General features: G+C 40.8%; 1 protein-coding gene across 1 annotated transcript in view; it reads left to right on the top strand.

The window, feature by feature from the left end:
• The window catches only part of ADAM12 (ADAM metallopeptidase domain 12), a 298,168-nt gene that overhangs the window by 230,299 nt on the left and 48,870 nt on the right, over positions 1–18,999 (top strand). Inside the window, exons 12-14 of the mRNA XM_065407602.1 lie at positions 11,684–11,861; positions 15,409–15,498; positions 17,013–17,208. Of these exons, the coding sequence (XP_065263674.1) occupies positions 11,684–11,861; positions 15,409–15,498; positions 17,013–17,208 (464 nt within the window). The remainder of the gene's footprint in view (positions 1–11,683; positions 11,862–15,408; positions 15,499–17,012; positions 17,209–18,999) is intronic.

Genomic DNA, 18,999 nt, shown 5'->3' with positions numbered 1-18,999 from the left:
TTCTGTTTCTGTCTCTCACTGCAGGTAACTTCAACCAGGCTTTTTCATCTGTCTTGTGTTGAGATGTCTTTCCCCAGTCTTCTCTGTCCATAGATTTTCTTTACATTCCCAGCAGGTCACTCTCCTTCTCTTCATCGATGGAGCAGGATCCCTCTTACAGGAAGTCCTGCTCCTTCCCTATCCCCTCAGGCTATCAGATGGTCAACTGATCCAAAGGCCAGGCTCAAGACCAAAAACATCAACTGGGGCCAGATAACTAGGTACAGTGAGGGATGAGCCCAATTCCCTTAAAAAGCCAGCCCTCCCAGGGCTTTCTCAAGGCTGAGTTTGACGTAGCTCACTCTTGCATTTGGTGCTATCAGTAGAATGTACATCTCTCTCTTTTAGAGACATTTGCTCAAGCTCAACCAGAAGAAATGGGGTTGATACAGGAATTACTTAGAGAAATACTGTGGCTTCTCTTATGCAGACTAGATGACCATAGTAATTTCTTCTGAACTTAACTTGTGAGTCTAACTAGCAACATCAATCATGGCATCAGTCATCTGGCATTATCTTTGAAGTTTCCTATTCTTTTCAGAACCCTGTGCTATTAGCAGTCTCTCTCATGGATCCACATATGGCATCTGCAGAGCAACATTCTACAGATGCAATTGTAGGTCCATTAGCCATTTCAATACCTCCTCTGTGATGTTGTGGATATCATCCAGTTCACCTTTGAGTGCTTATTTGGGACACTGTCTTATGATGGGTTCAGTGGTTTGGGTGTTCTCACCGCAGTTGCACAAAGGGGAGCCTTTGATTTTCAACTTGTGCATCAAGTAGCTGCATCCTCCAGGGTTTGTTCAGATGTAGTTCAGTGTGGTCCAAAATCTGCATGTCAGGTCAAAACCAGGAAGATGGTTTGTTGGGTCAGTAATAAGGTGCTAATTTGAAATGGTAGATGAGGTTCAGACACTTTGCCATTCCTTGGCCAGATAAAGAGACATGAGCTGGTTGTGTGTGGCCCATAGTGGTTTTCGTGATTTCAGGTGTTGTTGGGGTACGTTATCCATAACCTGCCAGATGGGAAGTTTGGGGTAGTCTTCAGTGTGTTTAAATTCTTGTGCTGTAGCTATATCTTGATGGGTAGATGGAGGTTCGATGTTTGCTAATACAGAAACTCACGGTAGAGGTGTTGATTTTAAAGTTCCCAAGATGATTCACATGGTCTGATGCAGCTGCCTTTCCATAAGTTGATTATGGCAATTTCTTGTCCACACTGGTGCACAGTACTCTGCAACTGACTACACCCAGGGCCAAGGCCCACGTTCGTAGGACAGGGCCATTGATCCTCAGCTTATTCCCACTAACTTTTGAATAATTTAACATGAGACTTTGTTTTAGAGGCTACTTTCTTGAGGTGATCGTGAAAGGTCAATGTGCGGTCAAGAATGACACCAAGATGTGTTAGCTTTGTGTCATAACGCACAGTTTCACCACAAAACTTGATAGAGTGTACTGGGCAATTCTAATGTCAAGATGGAAAGAAGAGACTACCAATTTGTCCAGATTTGGTCTCAGGCACCATTTCTGGAAGTACTCCTCCGTCATTTTAAGGTCAAACGTAAGGGTCACTTCAAATTCTTTAAAGCTATGGGCCTGAATTGCATCACTGCTAACAGCTAACAAAATAAGCTGTTAGCGGTGATACTATGGTATACACATGAAGGACTGGAAACAGGGAATGAATGTATTTATGCTTGGGTATAAATTTCATGGATTTATTTTGGTTTGTTGGCAATTAACTGGGTTTGGTAATCCCACTGTTTGGGGATTCTGCTGTATCATCCTGGGTCCATCCCTGATCAGCCTTTCTGGGGGCTGAGGTAATCTGCCAGTGATCCCCAGCTCCCTACATTCAATTTTGCCTTGGTACCCAATCTGCTCCCACTATCTGGTATTAAAAATCATTTCCATAGTCCATCAAAGGATGAAACCACATTATAAATGTATTTTTTTTAAAAGTCAGAGTCCTGAAATCATGTCATGAGCTAATGAAATTCCATCATCAGGCAATACAGACCTGGTAATTCTCTGAGACACTTGTAAGCCATTCTAGACAGGGTCTCTGTAATCTAACCAAAAAATCAGTAGGAAACAGAATGTCAGCAGTGTGTTTTGAACAACAACATTAGTCATGTATCTTCATTCACTTATCACTTGCCGAGGATGTTCCGTTTTGTGCAACAAATTTAAACACAGAGTAATCTAGTTTGGCTTCTTATCTACAATTTCCTCAGATGCTGGTAATTACTAAAGGACACAATATGACTGCTACCATGTTTCTCCTTACCCTAGCACCACCATTGGTCTGGCCTTTTCATCCCTTTCTCTAGTATTTGTTGCCGCTTTAATTTTTTCTGTAGTCAGCATTGTATTAACATCAAGTACTAAATAGTAAATTGTGTAACCTGAACTCTCAGCAATCTGGAAAATTTTTATTAATGAGGTAGCAGAGTAAAAGGAAACAGAGCAAACGATGAGCCAGGGGTGAATTCAGATGGATTATAGCTACTTTCCATGGCTGTCTGGTTTCCAACAGGAAAAACAGTTGTTTGAGCACAATTCCAAAGAGCTTTTGCAAGGCAGATAACTCCAGAATACAGTTAGGATACTGTCAAGATTGATAAATTGGTTAATATTGCTTCACCTCCGGAATACAGGAATGAAAATCACAATAGGCCTCTCAACAAGAAAAAACTTTTCTGACTGTACATTTGTCAAAGTTAAAGTAACTTCTAATAATGTTTTACTTGGCAGATTTGTGACTGCAAAAATATTAAGCCGTGAGAGTGTATACTGTACAAAACCATAAGTGTTGCTCCTCTGCCGAAAGTATTTTTCAGAATCATTGAACCATGTTTCATTACTACTTTCTACACTGAAGTCTTGCATTCAGCATTGTAAATCTGCCTTCAGAATATTTCTGGTAGTTAAATTCTCACCCTGAGTTTTTCGGCAGAGGACAAGTCTACCAGAGGTTCTGGCAGTCCAGTCTAGGCACCTGAGGTGAATATTATTTAAATGTAGACTGGGAATCTTCAGAATCACCAGGACCCAATTCAAATAAACCTAAAGCTTTTCTGTGTGAAATTTAAACATTTCAGTGAAAAGGCTTTCTTTTTATAATCCCGGAAATTTCATTGTAACAGAACAAGCTGTTATTGCCACATTGCAATTCAATTAGCCACTAGCCTGACCTTCACAATTACATATTGGGAGTGTAAAAGCTACATTGTAAAGAACATGCCAAAAGCTATATAAGAAATCTAGGCTTGCTTTTAAATCACTGACCATGAACTATACAAGTGAGAGCTTTGATGTCATGTGTAACAACATGGCCCAATTTCGTGCTCTACTTTATTGATGCTCTAGGGATAAAAACTATAAAAGAGAGAAAGAGAGAGTAAAAAATAGGCTAGAAAAATAAGTGTGAGTTGTCACACATCGGGTTCCTTTTGAAGCAAAATTCCTATTTTAGTACTGTATAATGGAAAAAGCTCTATCCCTTTAGCCACATCCTCTCCATTCAGCTGAAGAGGGACAGTGGAAAGATGCCCCCTATCCCAACCCCTCCTGGGATTGTTTGGCTGCTGGGTCAGTCCCCAGCAGGTTGCTCTAATTTATGCCACCTGCCTATGGCCCCAAGGGGCTATTGCAGCAGCCAGGAATCAGTGGAGTGCAGGCATGCTTCAGCTATCCCCCTTTTCCCAGCCACGTCCCCTTTGCCTGCCACGGGGAGTGGGATTGCATAGGAGGGGGGCTCTGCGGCAGCGAATGCTTCTCCAGCGTCTGGGTACGCCTCTTTAGGAATGCTTTATACTGCTTGAGCCATATAAAGCTGCCTTAATACCCAGCAGGATCCGGCCCCTAATCTTCAAGCTGTTTGCTTGCATTAGACTTGTGGGATCTACTTTAATTAAATGATTCTGATTTCTTTTAAAAATATGTAAATGGAGCCATCATTTAAATGGAAGACTGAGATATAACATCCCCCATATGGCACTTGTCTAACTTGAGACGATTTCTGTGAAAACTTGAGTTATACAAAGGCAGATGTAATGTCACTGATGAAAATCTATAGCAGGGGTAGGCAACCTATGGCATGTGTGCCGAAGGCGGCACGCAAACTGATTCAGTGGCACTCACACTGCCCGAGTCCTGGCCACTGGTCCGGGGGGCTCTGCATTTTAATTTAATTTTAAATGAAGCTTCTTAAACATTTTAAAAACCTTATTTACTTTACATACAACAATAGTTTAGTTATATATTATAGACTTAGAGAAAGAGACTTTCTAAAAACGTTACAATGTATTACTGGCACATGAAACCTTAAATTAGAGTGAATAACTGAAGACTCAGTGCACCACGTCTGAAAGGTTGCTGACCCCTGATCTATAGTATTTAAACATCTGTTTAGATATCAGATAAGGCTGGGTTTTACCTGCTGCTTAGTGCATGAAGGCTGCTACATTCCTTTTGCTTATTTAATTCATTACCATAAGATGCTATACAGGACACTTGGCATCTGAGCAATGCTGTGTAATTGCAGGATGAAACTGTATTTGCTAGGTTCAGACATCTCAAAGGAGGCCTTAAAAAGTGAGTTGGGAAAGATTAAAAGAACATTAACGTCTGGAAAGCTAAACCGAACCCAAGTGGATGATTTTTTCACTGAAAGGGAATGCTGTGTAGTGGGCCAGGAGTTTGCGTGTTTGGAAGCGAGTCCTCAGCCAGTTTGTTGTCATAGCTCCATTGAAATCAACACCCTCCTGAAGTCAAGGGCACGAGGACACTTTATGCCAGCTGAGGATCTGCCCCTCGTAATCGTGAATTCTGTTTCTATCTCTGTCATTGATTTTTGCTATGTGATCTTGGGCAAGTCACTTAGGGATAGGTTGTTAAAGGTATTTAAGCACCGAGCTCCCATTGATTTCAACGGGAGCTAAGTACTGTATCTAAATACCTTTAAAAATCTGACCCTTAGGCCTAAACTAACCTCAGGATCATTCTTCAGCTTGTTCTCTGCAAAGGGTGGTGATATTTAATCCACCTTCATAGGGCTGGTGTACATTTTAATTGATTGTTTGCTTGTAAAATACTTCAGGTCCCTGGCTGAAAGGTTCTGTATAGGGAAAAGGGACATCAATGAGGATGGAGAGAGAGCTGGAATAAAAGCACCATATAGGTACTGGAATTGTGGTGAAGAAAACTGTTATGGCAATGTTCTAAAATTCCTGGAAATAAAAACACTGCAGAATATGATTCTAAGCAGTGATAGTCATAATAATCTGAATGTTCCTCTAAAGGGGATTGGAGAAGGTTTGTAAGAATAAATGGAGCACAGGAAAAAATCTGCTCAGAACAAGTGCAGCTGTTTAATATCAAATTGCTGAAAAGGAAACCAGCTAAAGTTCAAAATGTTACAGACTAGTACATGAGTTTAAGGGCACTGGTGATTAGGAAGGCAGGGAAAGAAAAGCACATTTTACTGAAATGAGAAGCCAGGAGAATCTGAGGCGAGATGGGGCTTGATCCTGGAAGGTGAAAAATGCTTCTGTGAGGTGCTGAGCATCCTGTACTCACAGTGAAGTCAGTGGGAATCAAGGGTGTTCAGCACCATTGTGGTATCTGGCAGGATCAAGCCCATAGTCACAGGATCAAATGCCATCTTGGAATGACTCTGCTGACTTCAAATAGGTGAGGAGTCAATGGAGTAACACCTGGGCCGAACTGTGCTCATTTTTTCTAGAAATGTGTGATTAATGCATACACATGCTGCCACCCGGACACTCAAGGTGTCACATCATGGGTTGATAACTGCCTTGGTGTAAGTGATCCCTGGGTTTGATCCTTCACTATCACCTGGTGTATCCCCCTGGAAATGTCTGAGAAATAAACTAGGTGCAGAACCAGTGGAACTCATTAAGCATATTATTTCTCAAATGAGGTGGCACATTAATTAGGAAAAGGTTGGGGAAGATAGAGACTTTGAATTTGGGAGGTTGTGGGTTTGATTAGAATATAACAGAATCACTAACCAATCTAACCTTTAGCAACAAACCAAGTAGGACCCTCAGACACAGCTCCCCAAAGCACTGAAGGGCCATGGTGTTGGGATTCAGGCAGGGGTGAGTGAAGACTGGTCATGCTGGTGCAGCTCTTCTACCTGCCTTTCTCGCAGCAGCTTTTTCATAGCGTCCTCCAGTCTGGAAGATTTAAGAGGGACCCGAGCCACATGGGTAACAAGATGCAGGTCACACAAGGGAGGTTTGCTAGGAGTCTCCACTGTCTTCTTCATGATGTTCCCTGGGCAGATCCCGTCTGTGAGAAACTAACTACCAGGGACAATCCTCAGGGGGATGGCTTAGGAGTGCCACTCATTGAAAAGGGACTGAAGATCTCCTGTCTGGACTGGAGCATCCAAGCTCAGGTGGACTCAGTGATGAAAATCTAATGATTTCTGAGGGTATGAATCGAGGTCCAGCCTGGCCCTAGAACCATCAGAACAAACTCATGATCCTGTCATTATAACCCTTGCCTTCCTCTCCCCTTATCCACTCTCTTCAGGTGTGTTCTCCCTTTACTTTATTGTGAATGTAAGTTGTATGGAGCCAGGATCTCTCAGGGAGGTCCTACAAGGCTGATAGGCAGTGTAAAAAGAGTAAGAATAATCATCTTCAGGACATCATGAGCCAGGGGTTTCTTCTCCTATGCAACATGCTTTTATGAATTACAAGATATTTTAATAATAGTATCTCATATGGCACTTTTTAGCCATTGATTTAAAAACAATTTACAAAGGAGGTATCATTATCCTCATTTTACAATGGGGAAACAGAAGCATATGGAGAAGAACCAGAGTTTTCAAAGTATTTATGTGCCAAAAGATGCAGATAGGCAGCTAGTGTGATTTTCAAAAGCACCTTGATTCCCCGAAGTGACTTGCCCAAGATCACCCAGCAGGCTGGTGGAAGAGCTCAGAATAAAGCAGAGGTCTCCCGAGTCCCAGTCCAGTGCTCTATCCACTAGGCCACACTGCCTCTTGTGGTATTCATAACCTGAGAGGCAGTGTGGTCTGGTGGATTGGATATGACTCGGAGTGAGGCGGTCTGGATTCTGCTCCCAGCTCAGCAACTGACCTGCTGTGTGACCTAGTATGAGTTGCTTCACCTTTTGGTTTCTCTTTCACCTTTTGTCTTTTTTATCTATTCAGACTGTAAGCTCTGTGGGGCAGGGACTGTCTCCCTTACTATATTTGTGTACAGTGCCTACCACAATATTCCTCAGCCCTGTTCTAGCGGGTCCGCCCCTGAAATTGAGAGAATAAGTTAACTTCTGAATTCATGCAAAAGACTCTTGACTGCTAAAGTATACATACAGTGGCGTGTGCTGCAGTGGTAGCATTAACAGAGGATTCTGAGTTTCTTAAAGGGCACTCTCAATGATGCCACGTCACTTAGTTAATGAAAAGAACAGGTCAACAAGGGCTAAACTTAAAAGCAGATGTATAGAAAAAGAGCTGGCATTTACATGGCTTAAATATTTGAAATAATAATGAATGGAAAATGTTCTGAATGGAACAAAACCAGGCGCTGTCGCTAATGGGGTCACTTATTACTAATGACATCATCTTGCTAAAATGAATGCCTCATTTGTAGATGTGAACAATGGCAACTTGCTTCTGATGGAAACTAGAGCATTAATTTCATGAGACTCTGCACCCTAGTTTCAGTATTAAAGAGACATGGGCGATGTTGTTATGGAATGCTGGTAATTCAAGAAAGCTAGATGTTGTGGGCCAAACTTGTCCCTGCGGTAAGCCCACTGAAGCCAGTGGTGGTGTACCAGGGATGATTTTGGTGCTATGGGTATATATCTTCATCAGGCATGTTTGAATTGAAATTATCCATGGTGGGTTACATTTACCCTTATGCAGAAAATCTGTGCACCATTTACATCCCACTTAGGATCTCAAAATAAGTTGGACTCAAGTAGTGCTTAAATTGGCCTTGTGCTGGGCCTGTGCACAGAGGTGAAATAGGATCTATAAAAAACACATAATGATAGTGGCTTCAGTGATGGATAATGAGATATATGGAGTATTTTACTAGCTGTAGGTCGATAACCTGAATCTGTCACAGGATGGTAGTGATGAAAGCTGTTACCTTCTGAAAATTCTTTAGTGGCCTCTTTGAAATGAGCTGATGGTCTGAAGTGAATTCCTACAAAGTGAGGACCTGTGATAGCACTCAAGCTGCCACCACCCCCATTTGACACCTGTGTTGAAAGTTTCAGGAGACAGATAAAGGACTGCATGGAAGGTGGAGACCAAACTACCTTCTCATGTCTAGAAGTGGTTACTCTAGATCAGATTTGAAGCATTTTGGCAAAGCAGTGTGAGGAAGCTTGCTGTATCTATTCTCTGGGGGACTTCAGTCCATGTGATGACTACCCCACCAACTTTCACAAGCTCTAAATTTATTTAAACTAATAACATGCCTAATGCTCTTGACATATGATAGTTATTGCCCCCCCCACCCGCCAAGTAGCTCATGGTGCTGCTGAAATAGCTTAAAAATAACACAGCCAAAACATCATAGCATAAAAGCAGAAATATCAAATGATATGACTGTCGTGTGGCGAGTTATCGTCAAAGTAAGGGGAAAAGTCTTTACATCAGAATGTCAGTGATGTCACAGACCAGTCCTGCTTCTGTAGAAAATTCCCAATGGCTTCACCCTTCGTGGGTGAATTCACTCTTCAAATGCTCTGTTTCCAGTTGTTGTGCTTGTCTCGTTGTTTGTTTATTTTTGGATTGCTTGGTTGAAGAACAAATATTTTCAAAAAGTTAGTCTTTTCTTTCGTAAATAACACGTGCTCTACTGATGTCAGCTGAGGAAATCAGTGTCAAGAGCAGGAAAAGCCAGAAGATGAATGGGTCTCTTACTTAAAAATAGGAAACAGCTTGAAGTTCCTTTTGGTGGGGGGGGGGAGGGGAGGAAGAAATCTCATTCAATAACAATGACATTATTTTGTCACTGGTACAGAATAAGGGTTCTGTTCTCCCAGTGGTGGACACGTGCACCTCCTATTCATGTGAACAATTCTGGGTATTCATGGAGGGAAAGATATAACCCTAAATATTCAGAGTTTTGACCAGCATGCTTCTGTAGCAAATTTAATGAGCTGTTGAAACTGTGTTTGCAAAAACAGGAGAGAAGGAAATAAAATGTATTATCTGTGTTCCCACATCAAATTTTGACTGAGCATATATGTCTTTATGTCTCTCTTTCTTCACGTTGGTGGGTTTCAAATAAACCCTTACCAAAAAACTGCAGGATCAAGTCTTCAGACATTCACAGCTTGAGGCAAGAATCATGCCTAGTTAAATATCCTTTCATGTTCCATACAGAATCTGTGAATCATGCATATGCGTGATGCCAGTATTTGGAAATGATGTATGTCTGCCTACCTGTTCACATTCACATACACAGAATGTTCTGTGCAACTTTTTCCCACCAAACCAAGAGTTGTCAGGAATCACCAATTGAGAGAGCTGTGTATGGCTCAAAAGCTTGTCTCTCTCACAAACAGAAGTTGGTCTAATAAAAGATATTACCTCCTTGTTTCTCTAATATCCTGGGACCCACACGGCTACAACTAAACTGCATACAATCAAGAGTCCGCAGTTATGCTAATCTCCCCTGGTTCTATACAAGGGTAGGTAGGAAGGTTTCCCAAATTCCCTTCATTTCCTTCCCCATTATCCCCAGATCCCTTCCCTGTTTTCCCTAAGAGCCCAAAGCTTCTGAAAAGTAGCCTGACTCCTCTCTCATGCTCCTCTGAACGTTGATAGTTTCTCTTCGGCACTGTCATCCTACTAAACATTAACATTTTCCAGAAACCAATTCCTTAAGTGAAGATGCCTGTTAGCTTATTAGAGTCATGTGTCAGTGAACCACAGCATTGTTTAGTTTAGCAAGTCAAGCCCCATAAGTGTTCAGTGAAAATTATTTTCTTCTTCAGAAGCACATCTGCATCCTGTGCTAGAGAGCCGATTATTTTATTTCAGAAGAATCTGTGAAAAGGTAATTTTAAAGAGGAGCAAATTAATTCTTTGTGTAAGGTACTCTCCACCTTACTGTAAGATCCTAATTAACCTTTCTAAATCAACATAGGAACTTAAACCTCCATTCCATTTACAACTGTTTCAGTCTGGGTTTTTTTCTGTAACTAGAAAGGATCCTCTCTCTGCTGTCTCTGGGCATGGTCTCACCGGCTCTGAGAAGAACACTTTCTAGTCTGCATTATTAGAAAGAACAATTGATTCATTAAATTCTATAATTCAACAGCTTAGGACTTTCATTTATTATCTTATTTGCCTGTTAAGATTATACCCTGTTCTTAATAATATGTGATTGATAGAAAGCATTTAGGGAACAAAGCCCAGCCATCATCAGTCTGGCTCCCTGTGCTGCCATGATGTTGAATTACTGCCTGAGTATAGAGTGATAGTGAATAGGGTCCAAAGTCTTAAGGGAAGTAAGGCAGCTTGCATGTTATTTGCCAGCTGGTTCTGACCAGATCTAATGTAATCATGCACATGTCCCAGTGGAGAGAGGGAGCTTTGGCATTCTTTACAGGATGATAGCATGGTTTCCACAGTAATGTACCAGTGACCAGATCCAAGTACCACTGAAGTCAGTGGGCCTCAGGGGCCTGGGCCTGTTCTCTTTGACTCAAGCGGTAAATATCCATTGACATCAGTGAGTGCCGACTTGAATCCTCTGAAATAAAAGCACAGAGCATTGCAGAGCATGTTTGTAGATTTGTGTGCTAATACCCTTTGAGCATCTTAGAAAGGAAGTCAAAATATTCATGCCCATGAGCAGTAATCTGGGGAGACAAATTCTGCTGTTACACCAGTATAAATCCATAATATGGGTGGCTTCAGTATTTACTTCGGGTCCATCCTTGTATAAAATGAGAACAGAATTTGCCTCAGACCCATGGACCCTAGGCCTCGACTTCAAGGCGAGTTTTGCTTGCCTGGAGATTGCAGGAGTGGGCTGTAACTAAAATAAGTTGGTATTTTTCCCACTTGTTTTCCCTAAGAAAACCATGAGTCCACCAAGATGAAGGCAAAAGGGCCTACAACTTCTCTCTAATAAAATGTGGTGGGTTTTAACTTTAAAATGAGAGTGAAATCTATAATTTTGGGCCAAATTTTCAAAAGGACCTTAAACTAGCTCCTAAGGCCCTGCTGATGCAAGACGTTCTGCACTTGTGGATGGTGCAGGATCATGGCCTAAACTAGCCCTCACAATTTTGCATGCATAATCAGCTATGTAGACATCCAGCTCCTGATTTGAAGGCACAGGTCTTGTTTGCATCCACAAGTTAGGTGGTTAAGCATGGAAATTCTCTTGGAAATGATTGAGTCTAGTCTCAAAATGTTTCTTGGAAAGGTTCAACCTACAGTGAATTTCTACAGCTGAATCCTGTGTGGAATGGTGAATAATGGAAACCCTGGTGCTTGTTTGTGTATAGAAGTCACAGAGGAGGTCACCAGAACAATAGAGATTTTTTTCATCTGAAAATGCTAATCTTTCTCTTTTTCAATCTTTTTCTCTCCCAGCTATCCATTTCCCATGGTGTTCAGCAGCTGCAGTAAAAAGGACCTGGAAAACAGCCTGGAAAAAGGAGTGGGGATGTGTCTCTTTAACCTGCCTGAAGTTAAGGAATCATTTGGTGGACAGAAGTGTGGGAATGGCTATGTGGAAGATGGAGAGGAGTGTGACTGTGGGGAACCCGACGTAAGGCTCTCTCTCTCTCTCTCGCTTAGAATTACTGCTTTCCTCCTTGCTACCAATCTTTTATGGAGAAGAGGGCAAGAGTGCTTGCAAATTAGTCAAAGTACTTTTTTGAGACTGATTGGTATTAAATAAAATTCTTCTTCCTCCTCCTGCATTTCTCAATCTCAAACCTTAATTAAATTCCCCAAAATAGCTGTTAGACTCAGCTTACTTTTCATTGTGTCTGATTGCAGTGCAATAGGCAGGCCTAAGTGTCATATTAGTGTGGTTTTACAAACTACCTGTATCTCTTAAGATTAGTGCCGGTGAATTTTAATCGTGTTCCTATTGGGATTTGCAACCTGGGAATCCATGTCAGTACTAGTTAATGACCCGAAACCAACACAAATTAGTTAAAATTACTCAGATTTCTCAAGGTACCATATATTATCTGGAGATTTCTTTCCTTGGATTTGGAGCTACTTGTTTTTATAAACTAAATAATATAATAAAATATTGCTCCCAGGAAAACCTGCTTCCATTTTCATGCACAATACATTTCCCCTTTTGATTTGAATTTTTTCTTTGCAACCATCTGATTCAGTTGCCTTACTAATAGAAATAACCTACACTACTTCCAGAAAGGTTACTACTACTTCAAAGCTGATTCAGTTTAATTTAGTGAATGTGTCAAAGGACTGCTCGAATCAGGAGAGATGATGCAGAATACCAGGATTAAAATGATATCTGATCAGACATCCATACTTCTTTTAGCCTCAGTATTCATTGGTCATATTGAACTTCTCCTAGACTAACTGAATTGAACACATCAGCAGATGAGGCATTTGTCTCCTCTGATAAATATGGAACTGCTGGCAAAATAGACCCAGGGCAGTTAAAATGGCAAACGACTGCTGTAGCCTTTCCATACAGTATATTGAATTTATATAAACCATAAGGATTTCTTGACAGCTCACTCATTCTTTGGGGTAACAGGGTTGAAGAAGTAGGCTTGTCTTCTTGTTTAATGCCAGTAGAGTGTCAATAGCTTGTTTAATGCCAGTAGAGTGTCAATAGCCAGTAGAGTGTCAAAATCTTTCGAATCCAGTTATCTTTCTCATTTTTACTTGAGTGTTAGTGACACCTTTTTAAAGTTGAAGCCACTTAATACCATTGAATAGTACCTTGATCTGCCTCTTCTCTCTCTGTTTTTTTAAATATCTTGAAAACTGTGACTCAGGTACAATGGATTTAACTTGCAGTCTCCCACTGTAGTCTGAGAGGTACCAGCAAATCTGTTACATTAGTTAATGTTTCACTATCAAAGTCGTTTATACCAGTGTCAGTACACCAGTGCTAATGCTTTATGGCACCAGTCACAGTGCACCTCTGCATATGAGACTGTAGCATGCTGCACATTATAGTTGTTTTTATCAACTTTCAAGATTAAATATGCAAACATATTTATGTAGAACAAGTGGTTTGTCCAACATGTTAGAATCACATTTTACAGTTTTCTTTGCTCTGCTCATAAAAGCCTTACCCAGGAGTAGAGCTGTATTTAATGTCCAGGTTTAAGAAGTTTGTGCATTATGTGATGACCACACAACGGACCTTGAGTTCATGGCTCTGCAGGACCCGTTAGCCAAAACATTAGGACCAAGTTCTGAGACCCTTATTTATTGAGTCATCGAGAAGTATGTGTGAAGACAAGAGGTGAAATCCCAATTAAGACTGATGTCAATGCAAAACACCAGTTAAGTTCAGCATTCCCCGCTGTGGCCCACATTAAAGCTTTATGTACAGAGAGAGCTGAGGGATGTGCTGCAGACATATTCTGCAGCACATGCTTCCTTCTTTTATTTTAAAAATTAAACAATTTTGAAACCAACCACAGAAAATGTGTAAAGTACTGTAACATCTCTCGGGCAGCAGAGACGTTCACTGTAAACCCCATGTCCTGGAGACAATGGAAGAAATGATGAGAGATGTTGGTGCCTTGTGATAACAAGATGTTCTGTATATCACTAACTAACATCTCTTGTGGAATGCAGGAGTTGTAATTTGTTTGGCTGAAATGCTGTCATAGGCCAGGAAACCTACTCCAAGAAACCCAAGTCCTACGCTTTTCTGTTCCTGTAAACAAGAAATATTTTGAAGTAGCAGCCCAGGCTTGTGACTCTCCTCCATCACAAAACTCTCTTGCCAACATTTAAAAAAACCAACACAGTTATGACAATTTACCAGCCCAGGCACAAAATCTATTTGCCCGCCCTTTACCATGATGAGTAACAGGGGAGTGAGTGATCAGAATTTTGCAAGAGTGATTTTGAATTTTGGTTGGAATTTCATTCATAGCCTATATCCTATCTTTGAATATTCTGTAGCATGGATAGATGGCAGGCTGACTTAACACTGCTGAACAGCAGTTTTATCTGCTGCTATTTTAGACAGCAGTGATTCAAGTGCAAGTGATTTAGTTTACAACTCATGACTATAATCTCGGAAGCATATCCACTATTTTCTTAAAGTTTTTATTGTAGCAGTCTAAGACAATAAAGTTTGTAAAAACCCACATACATGGGAAGTGCCACAGTCCAATGCACCAACATGAACTGAGAATGTGTCAGTTAGTGATAGTGCAGTTCATATTTTCTACAAAGCCCTATTATCAGAATAGCTCTGATATAAAACTATTGCACTTGCATTCTCAGCGGTATTGAACGACATCATTATCTCATTCTTGATAACAGCCACCTTGCAATACAGAATTCTGATGAGATAATTTCTTTAAATGGAGAACTGTAATGCTCATGTTTAATGACACCATAAAGCCCATGTGTCAGATTCTCAGATGGGGTAAATCAATATCACTCCACTGAAGTCTGTGAAACTGTGCTGATCTACACCACTGAGGATTTGGCCTCTAGTGACTCTCTAAACAATTGCAATATCTGTTCAGTATTATACCTAGAAATAACTAAAAATTAAGGTGGGTTAGGTTCATTTTTTTCTTATTCTATCTAGGAATAACTGACCATTGGGATTGGCTAGATTCATTTTTTTTCTTATAATGTCTTGGAGACTGTCAGATATCTTTAGGGTCAGAATCTGTTATCGGTGATCCAGTGCAGCCTCATTGACAACAGTGTCACTGCCCACACATAGCTGAGGACAGAATTTGGCAATGAGGATTTGGGTCAGGATTCACCACTACATTCCTCTAGCTTCATACTAGTGTAACTCCATTGATTTCAGTGGAGCTACAACCATTGGTGAATCTTACATGCATATATTGTACATGTTAATAATATCTGGGGCCTGATCTTCAGTAAATAGGCATAGCTCTATGGCCCTGGCTGGTTTACTCCAGTTACTTATAGGGTCACAGATTTCAAAGCCAAAAGATCAACTAATTTGATCTCCTACATATAATTTCATAGTATTTCCTGCATCGAACCCATAACTTCTGTTGGAGCTAAAGTGTGCTTTCTAGAAACATGTTGCCTCTTGATTTATAGCCAGTTTTTATTTAATGTTGTCCAATGTTAATTTACTCCCCATCTAGGAATGTACAAATCGTTGCTGTAATGCTACTAGCTGCACTTTGAAAGCAGAAGCAGTGTGTGCCCATGGACTTTGCTGTAAAGACTGCAAGGTGAATTTGTAGAACGGTTTCTTATTGCTGTGGAGTGGCAGAATTCCATAATCATCTTAATTGCAGATTAGCAAACAAGGAGGCAGAACAAACAAATCGGTATAATTAAGCATTAAAACACTTGTGGTGTTTCATGTAAGCCGTTTAAAAAAAAAAATATCAACCAGAAACAGCAGTTGAAGATACAGGGCCAAATCAATAGGCCCACCTTAATTGTGCCTGCAGTATTTGTGGCTGTTTCCACTCGTGCATGCAAAATCCCTGCATTTATATGAATTTCTGCATGCAGATTTTTGCAGACACTTCTGGATGCTATGCCATGGCAGGCAATCAAGGTATGTTGGACATGCTTCATATGCTCTATCTGGAGGGGTTCTTAAGGAGGATGAATGTTAATGAATTCTATTAAAACAAACTTTTTTGTTGGCAAGTCATAAGTGACAGCAAATCTTTAGCCTTGTGGCTACGGTTATGAGCAGCCAGACAGGGCTGCCACAGACAGTAATATTCCTAAGTCCTCAAAACAGCTTTTGAGTATGAGTTAGTAAGGTATCTAGGCAGGGTTTCACTGAGGCTAGGAGGCACTGTTTTAAGCCTGCTTAGATGCTTTTCTAACGCATACAGTTTATCAGAGTCAGTCTTGAAGCCATTCTGTTTGTTGTCTAGAATACCTTGTTGATGCAATTAAAAATTTAGCTCGACTCCAGTACATTACCATTGTCATCTTGTTGATAAGTAAGTACTCAGAATGGCTAGGTCCCCAGTTACTGATTAATTTCTTTCAGCTCTGAAGAGAATGAAGTCATTCTGTTAAGCAATGCAAGGACAGGAGCAGCTATCTGGACTGGCTACTCTCTGGGGAGGTGGGGAGATCTTGAAACATGTAAAGAGAAGCATCTTTTATGAGAAAGAGGCCACCCAGTTCAGTATTCAGGAAAGGGGGAGAGGATAACCTGTTCCTGAGTTAGTTGTATTAATTAAGGCCAGTACATGTAATGTTATATGGTTAGTTTGCTGACTCAATAGTTATGTCATTACAATCACCTTGAGCATGTAATGTAGACCCAATATCGACAGTGAACCACTGAAAATATTTTCAGCCTCACTTTTGATCCGCACGTACAGTTGCCCTTTGCCATAAAACACCACATATTTTTATGTCTGCAGGAGCAATTAAGGAGGCCCCTTGAAAAATTGATGCTAGTTATTTATCTGTCCATTTAAAAACCAAACCACTGCAAAGTTAATTAAAGGCTAAATTCTACTCTGAGGTGTACCACATGATCCGTACACTTTCACCTAAGAGCAGAATTGTGCCCTTGCTTTGAAAATGTGCCAAAAACCTTTACACAATATGTCAAATAAATATATATAAATTGCTCAATTGTCTTTATGCTGTGCTTAATGGTCAGTTGGTGCAGAGCTACTGAAATAAAACATTAATGTGTAGCATAAATTATACCACTGGATATCTTTTATTGATTGGAATTACAGCAGCTTTTTTCTTCCTTCAGTTGAAGCCAGCAGGGATTTCTTGCAGAGACTCAAGTAATTCCTGTGATCTTCCGGAGTTCTGCACTGGAGCCAATCCTCACTGCCCAGCTAATGTATATTTACACGATGGACATCCATGCTACAGAGTAGATGGGTATTGTTATAATGGCATATGTCAGACTCATGAACAACAATGTGTCACACTCTGGGGACAAGGTAAGTTCTGAATACAAAGAGTTGGGTATTCTAGGTATTATGTCAATTTTTAATAAAATAACAAATATCATATGACTTTGGAAGGATGTGCAAGAGCGTGTTATGCAATGCAATATGTACCCATGGTGATCAGGAATACATCTGAAGAAGCTGTGCCAGTTTTTTGTTCACAAACATATTCATAGATTTTAAGGCCTCTGTATTAATAAAGTTCAGATTAGTAAAGAAGTTTAGTTTTAGGCATTTGGGGCCAGATCCTCAGCTGGTGTAAAGCAACGTAGCTTCATTGAAGCCAATGGAGTTACTCCAATTTACACTCTCTGAGGATCTGGCCCATAGTATTTTTTGTTCTGATGGAACAATTTTAGGAGTTGTTTTCCCCTTTTGTTCAGAGTGGTATCTAGTGGTTATAGCAGGAGACTGAGAGACAGTGTTCCTGGCTGCTACTAACTGGCTATGTGACTTGAGGCAAATTACTGTACTTAGGCCCTGATTCTGTCATGACTTCACTGGGACTTAAACACATGTTTAAAGTTAAGCACGTGCTTAAATGCTTTGCTGAACTGGGGCCTCACGTCATCCTGCAAGGTGCTGAGCACTCTCAATTCTCTTTGAAGTCGTTAATGCAAATGGAAATGAGGCATTAAAACCTCAGGAATTAACAGCCTGATTTGTGTGTTTGTTGTGTGTACATACACAGTCCCACACAAAAGTTGCATCTGAAATACTCCACCAAATCCAGTACACTAGCAGCCTTACCTACAACCATAGACATACTCAGTGATGAAATCCACTTTTAAATCCCATGGATACAGGAAGTTTTCTCATGTACAAAACAAAAACACTTTGTAAAACAGTTTTCCATACAATGGAACGTTACTCAGTTGAACTGTTAGTAATTCCTGTCACTGAGATAAATCCAGCTGAAGGTCAGGAAGCTGAATTCCCAGGGCTCCATTGCCATCTTCATTTCCTGAGGAAGAGGTTCCTCTGGAAGCTCCATTGCTCAATGCCAGTTTTCTCACTAATGTCTTTAAAAATTCTGTCCAACGTGGGCTGTGCTGCATCGCAAGCCAACAGCAGAGAGGAGCTACTAGGGCACATTTATTGGGAAAACGGTCCGAGATCTTGTTGAGCCCAGGGCCCAGTTGGTCATGAAACACCTTACCTGGAATTACCTCATTTGTCTCATGATTAGTTTCAATAACATGGGCATGCACATGCACACCCACACCCATGCCAGGTCTGCACTAGAACAATGGCTCTCTGAATTACAGCAACAGACAGAAATGGTGAAGCTAAACCGGAGGGAGTAACAGTATAAGGGTTTTATGGTAGGATGATAAAACCCCTTGAGACGTTTAGCATTTGTGACGTTGCACGGTTGCTAGCTGCTCCTACTGTGGTTGCCCCTACAATGTGAACGGCCCTCTCTCTTATTCTTGCAAGCTACCATAGACATTTCTGAGGGAGAAGGAGAGAAGATTGCCAAACCCAAATCGAGGGGTCTGATTCTGATCTCACTAACACCTTTGTAAATCAGAAATAACTCCACTGAAGTCACAGAGTTACAGTGGTGTAAATCCTCTCCAGGTAAGATCAGAATCTGCCTCCTTTTCCCCATGAGAATATGTCAAACAGCCTGAGTCTTTCTTCCTAAATGAAATTACTGATACCTTGTATGGTTGTGGCTTCAATAGCTGTGTTATTTTTAAGGCACAAGGCCTGTACTGTACCTACTCCTGAATACAGTTGTGTTTGTGAGAATCAGGGCGAGATCCTCAGTTGGTG

The sequence above is a fragment of the Emys orbicularis genome, chromosome 7 (genome assembly GCF_028017835.1).
Source record: "Emys orbicularis isolate rEmyOrb1 chromosome 7, rEmyOrb1.hap1, whole genome shotgun sequence".
Lineage (NCBI taxonomy): Eukaryota > Metazoa > Chordata > Testudines > Emydidae > Emys > Emys orbicularis.
The sequence above is the reverse complement of the archived record's forward strand: the minus strand, read 5'-3'. Positions and strand labels throughout refer to the sequence as shown.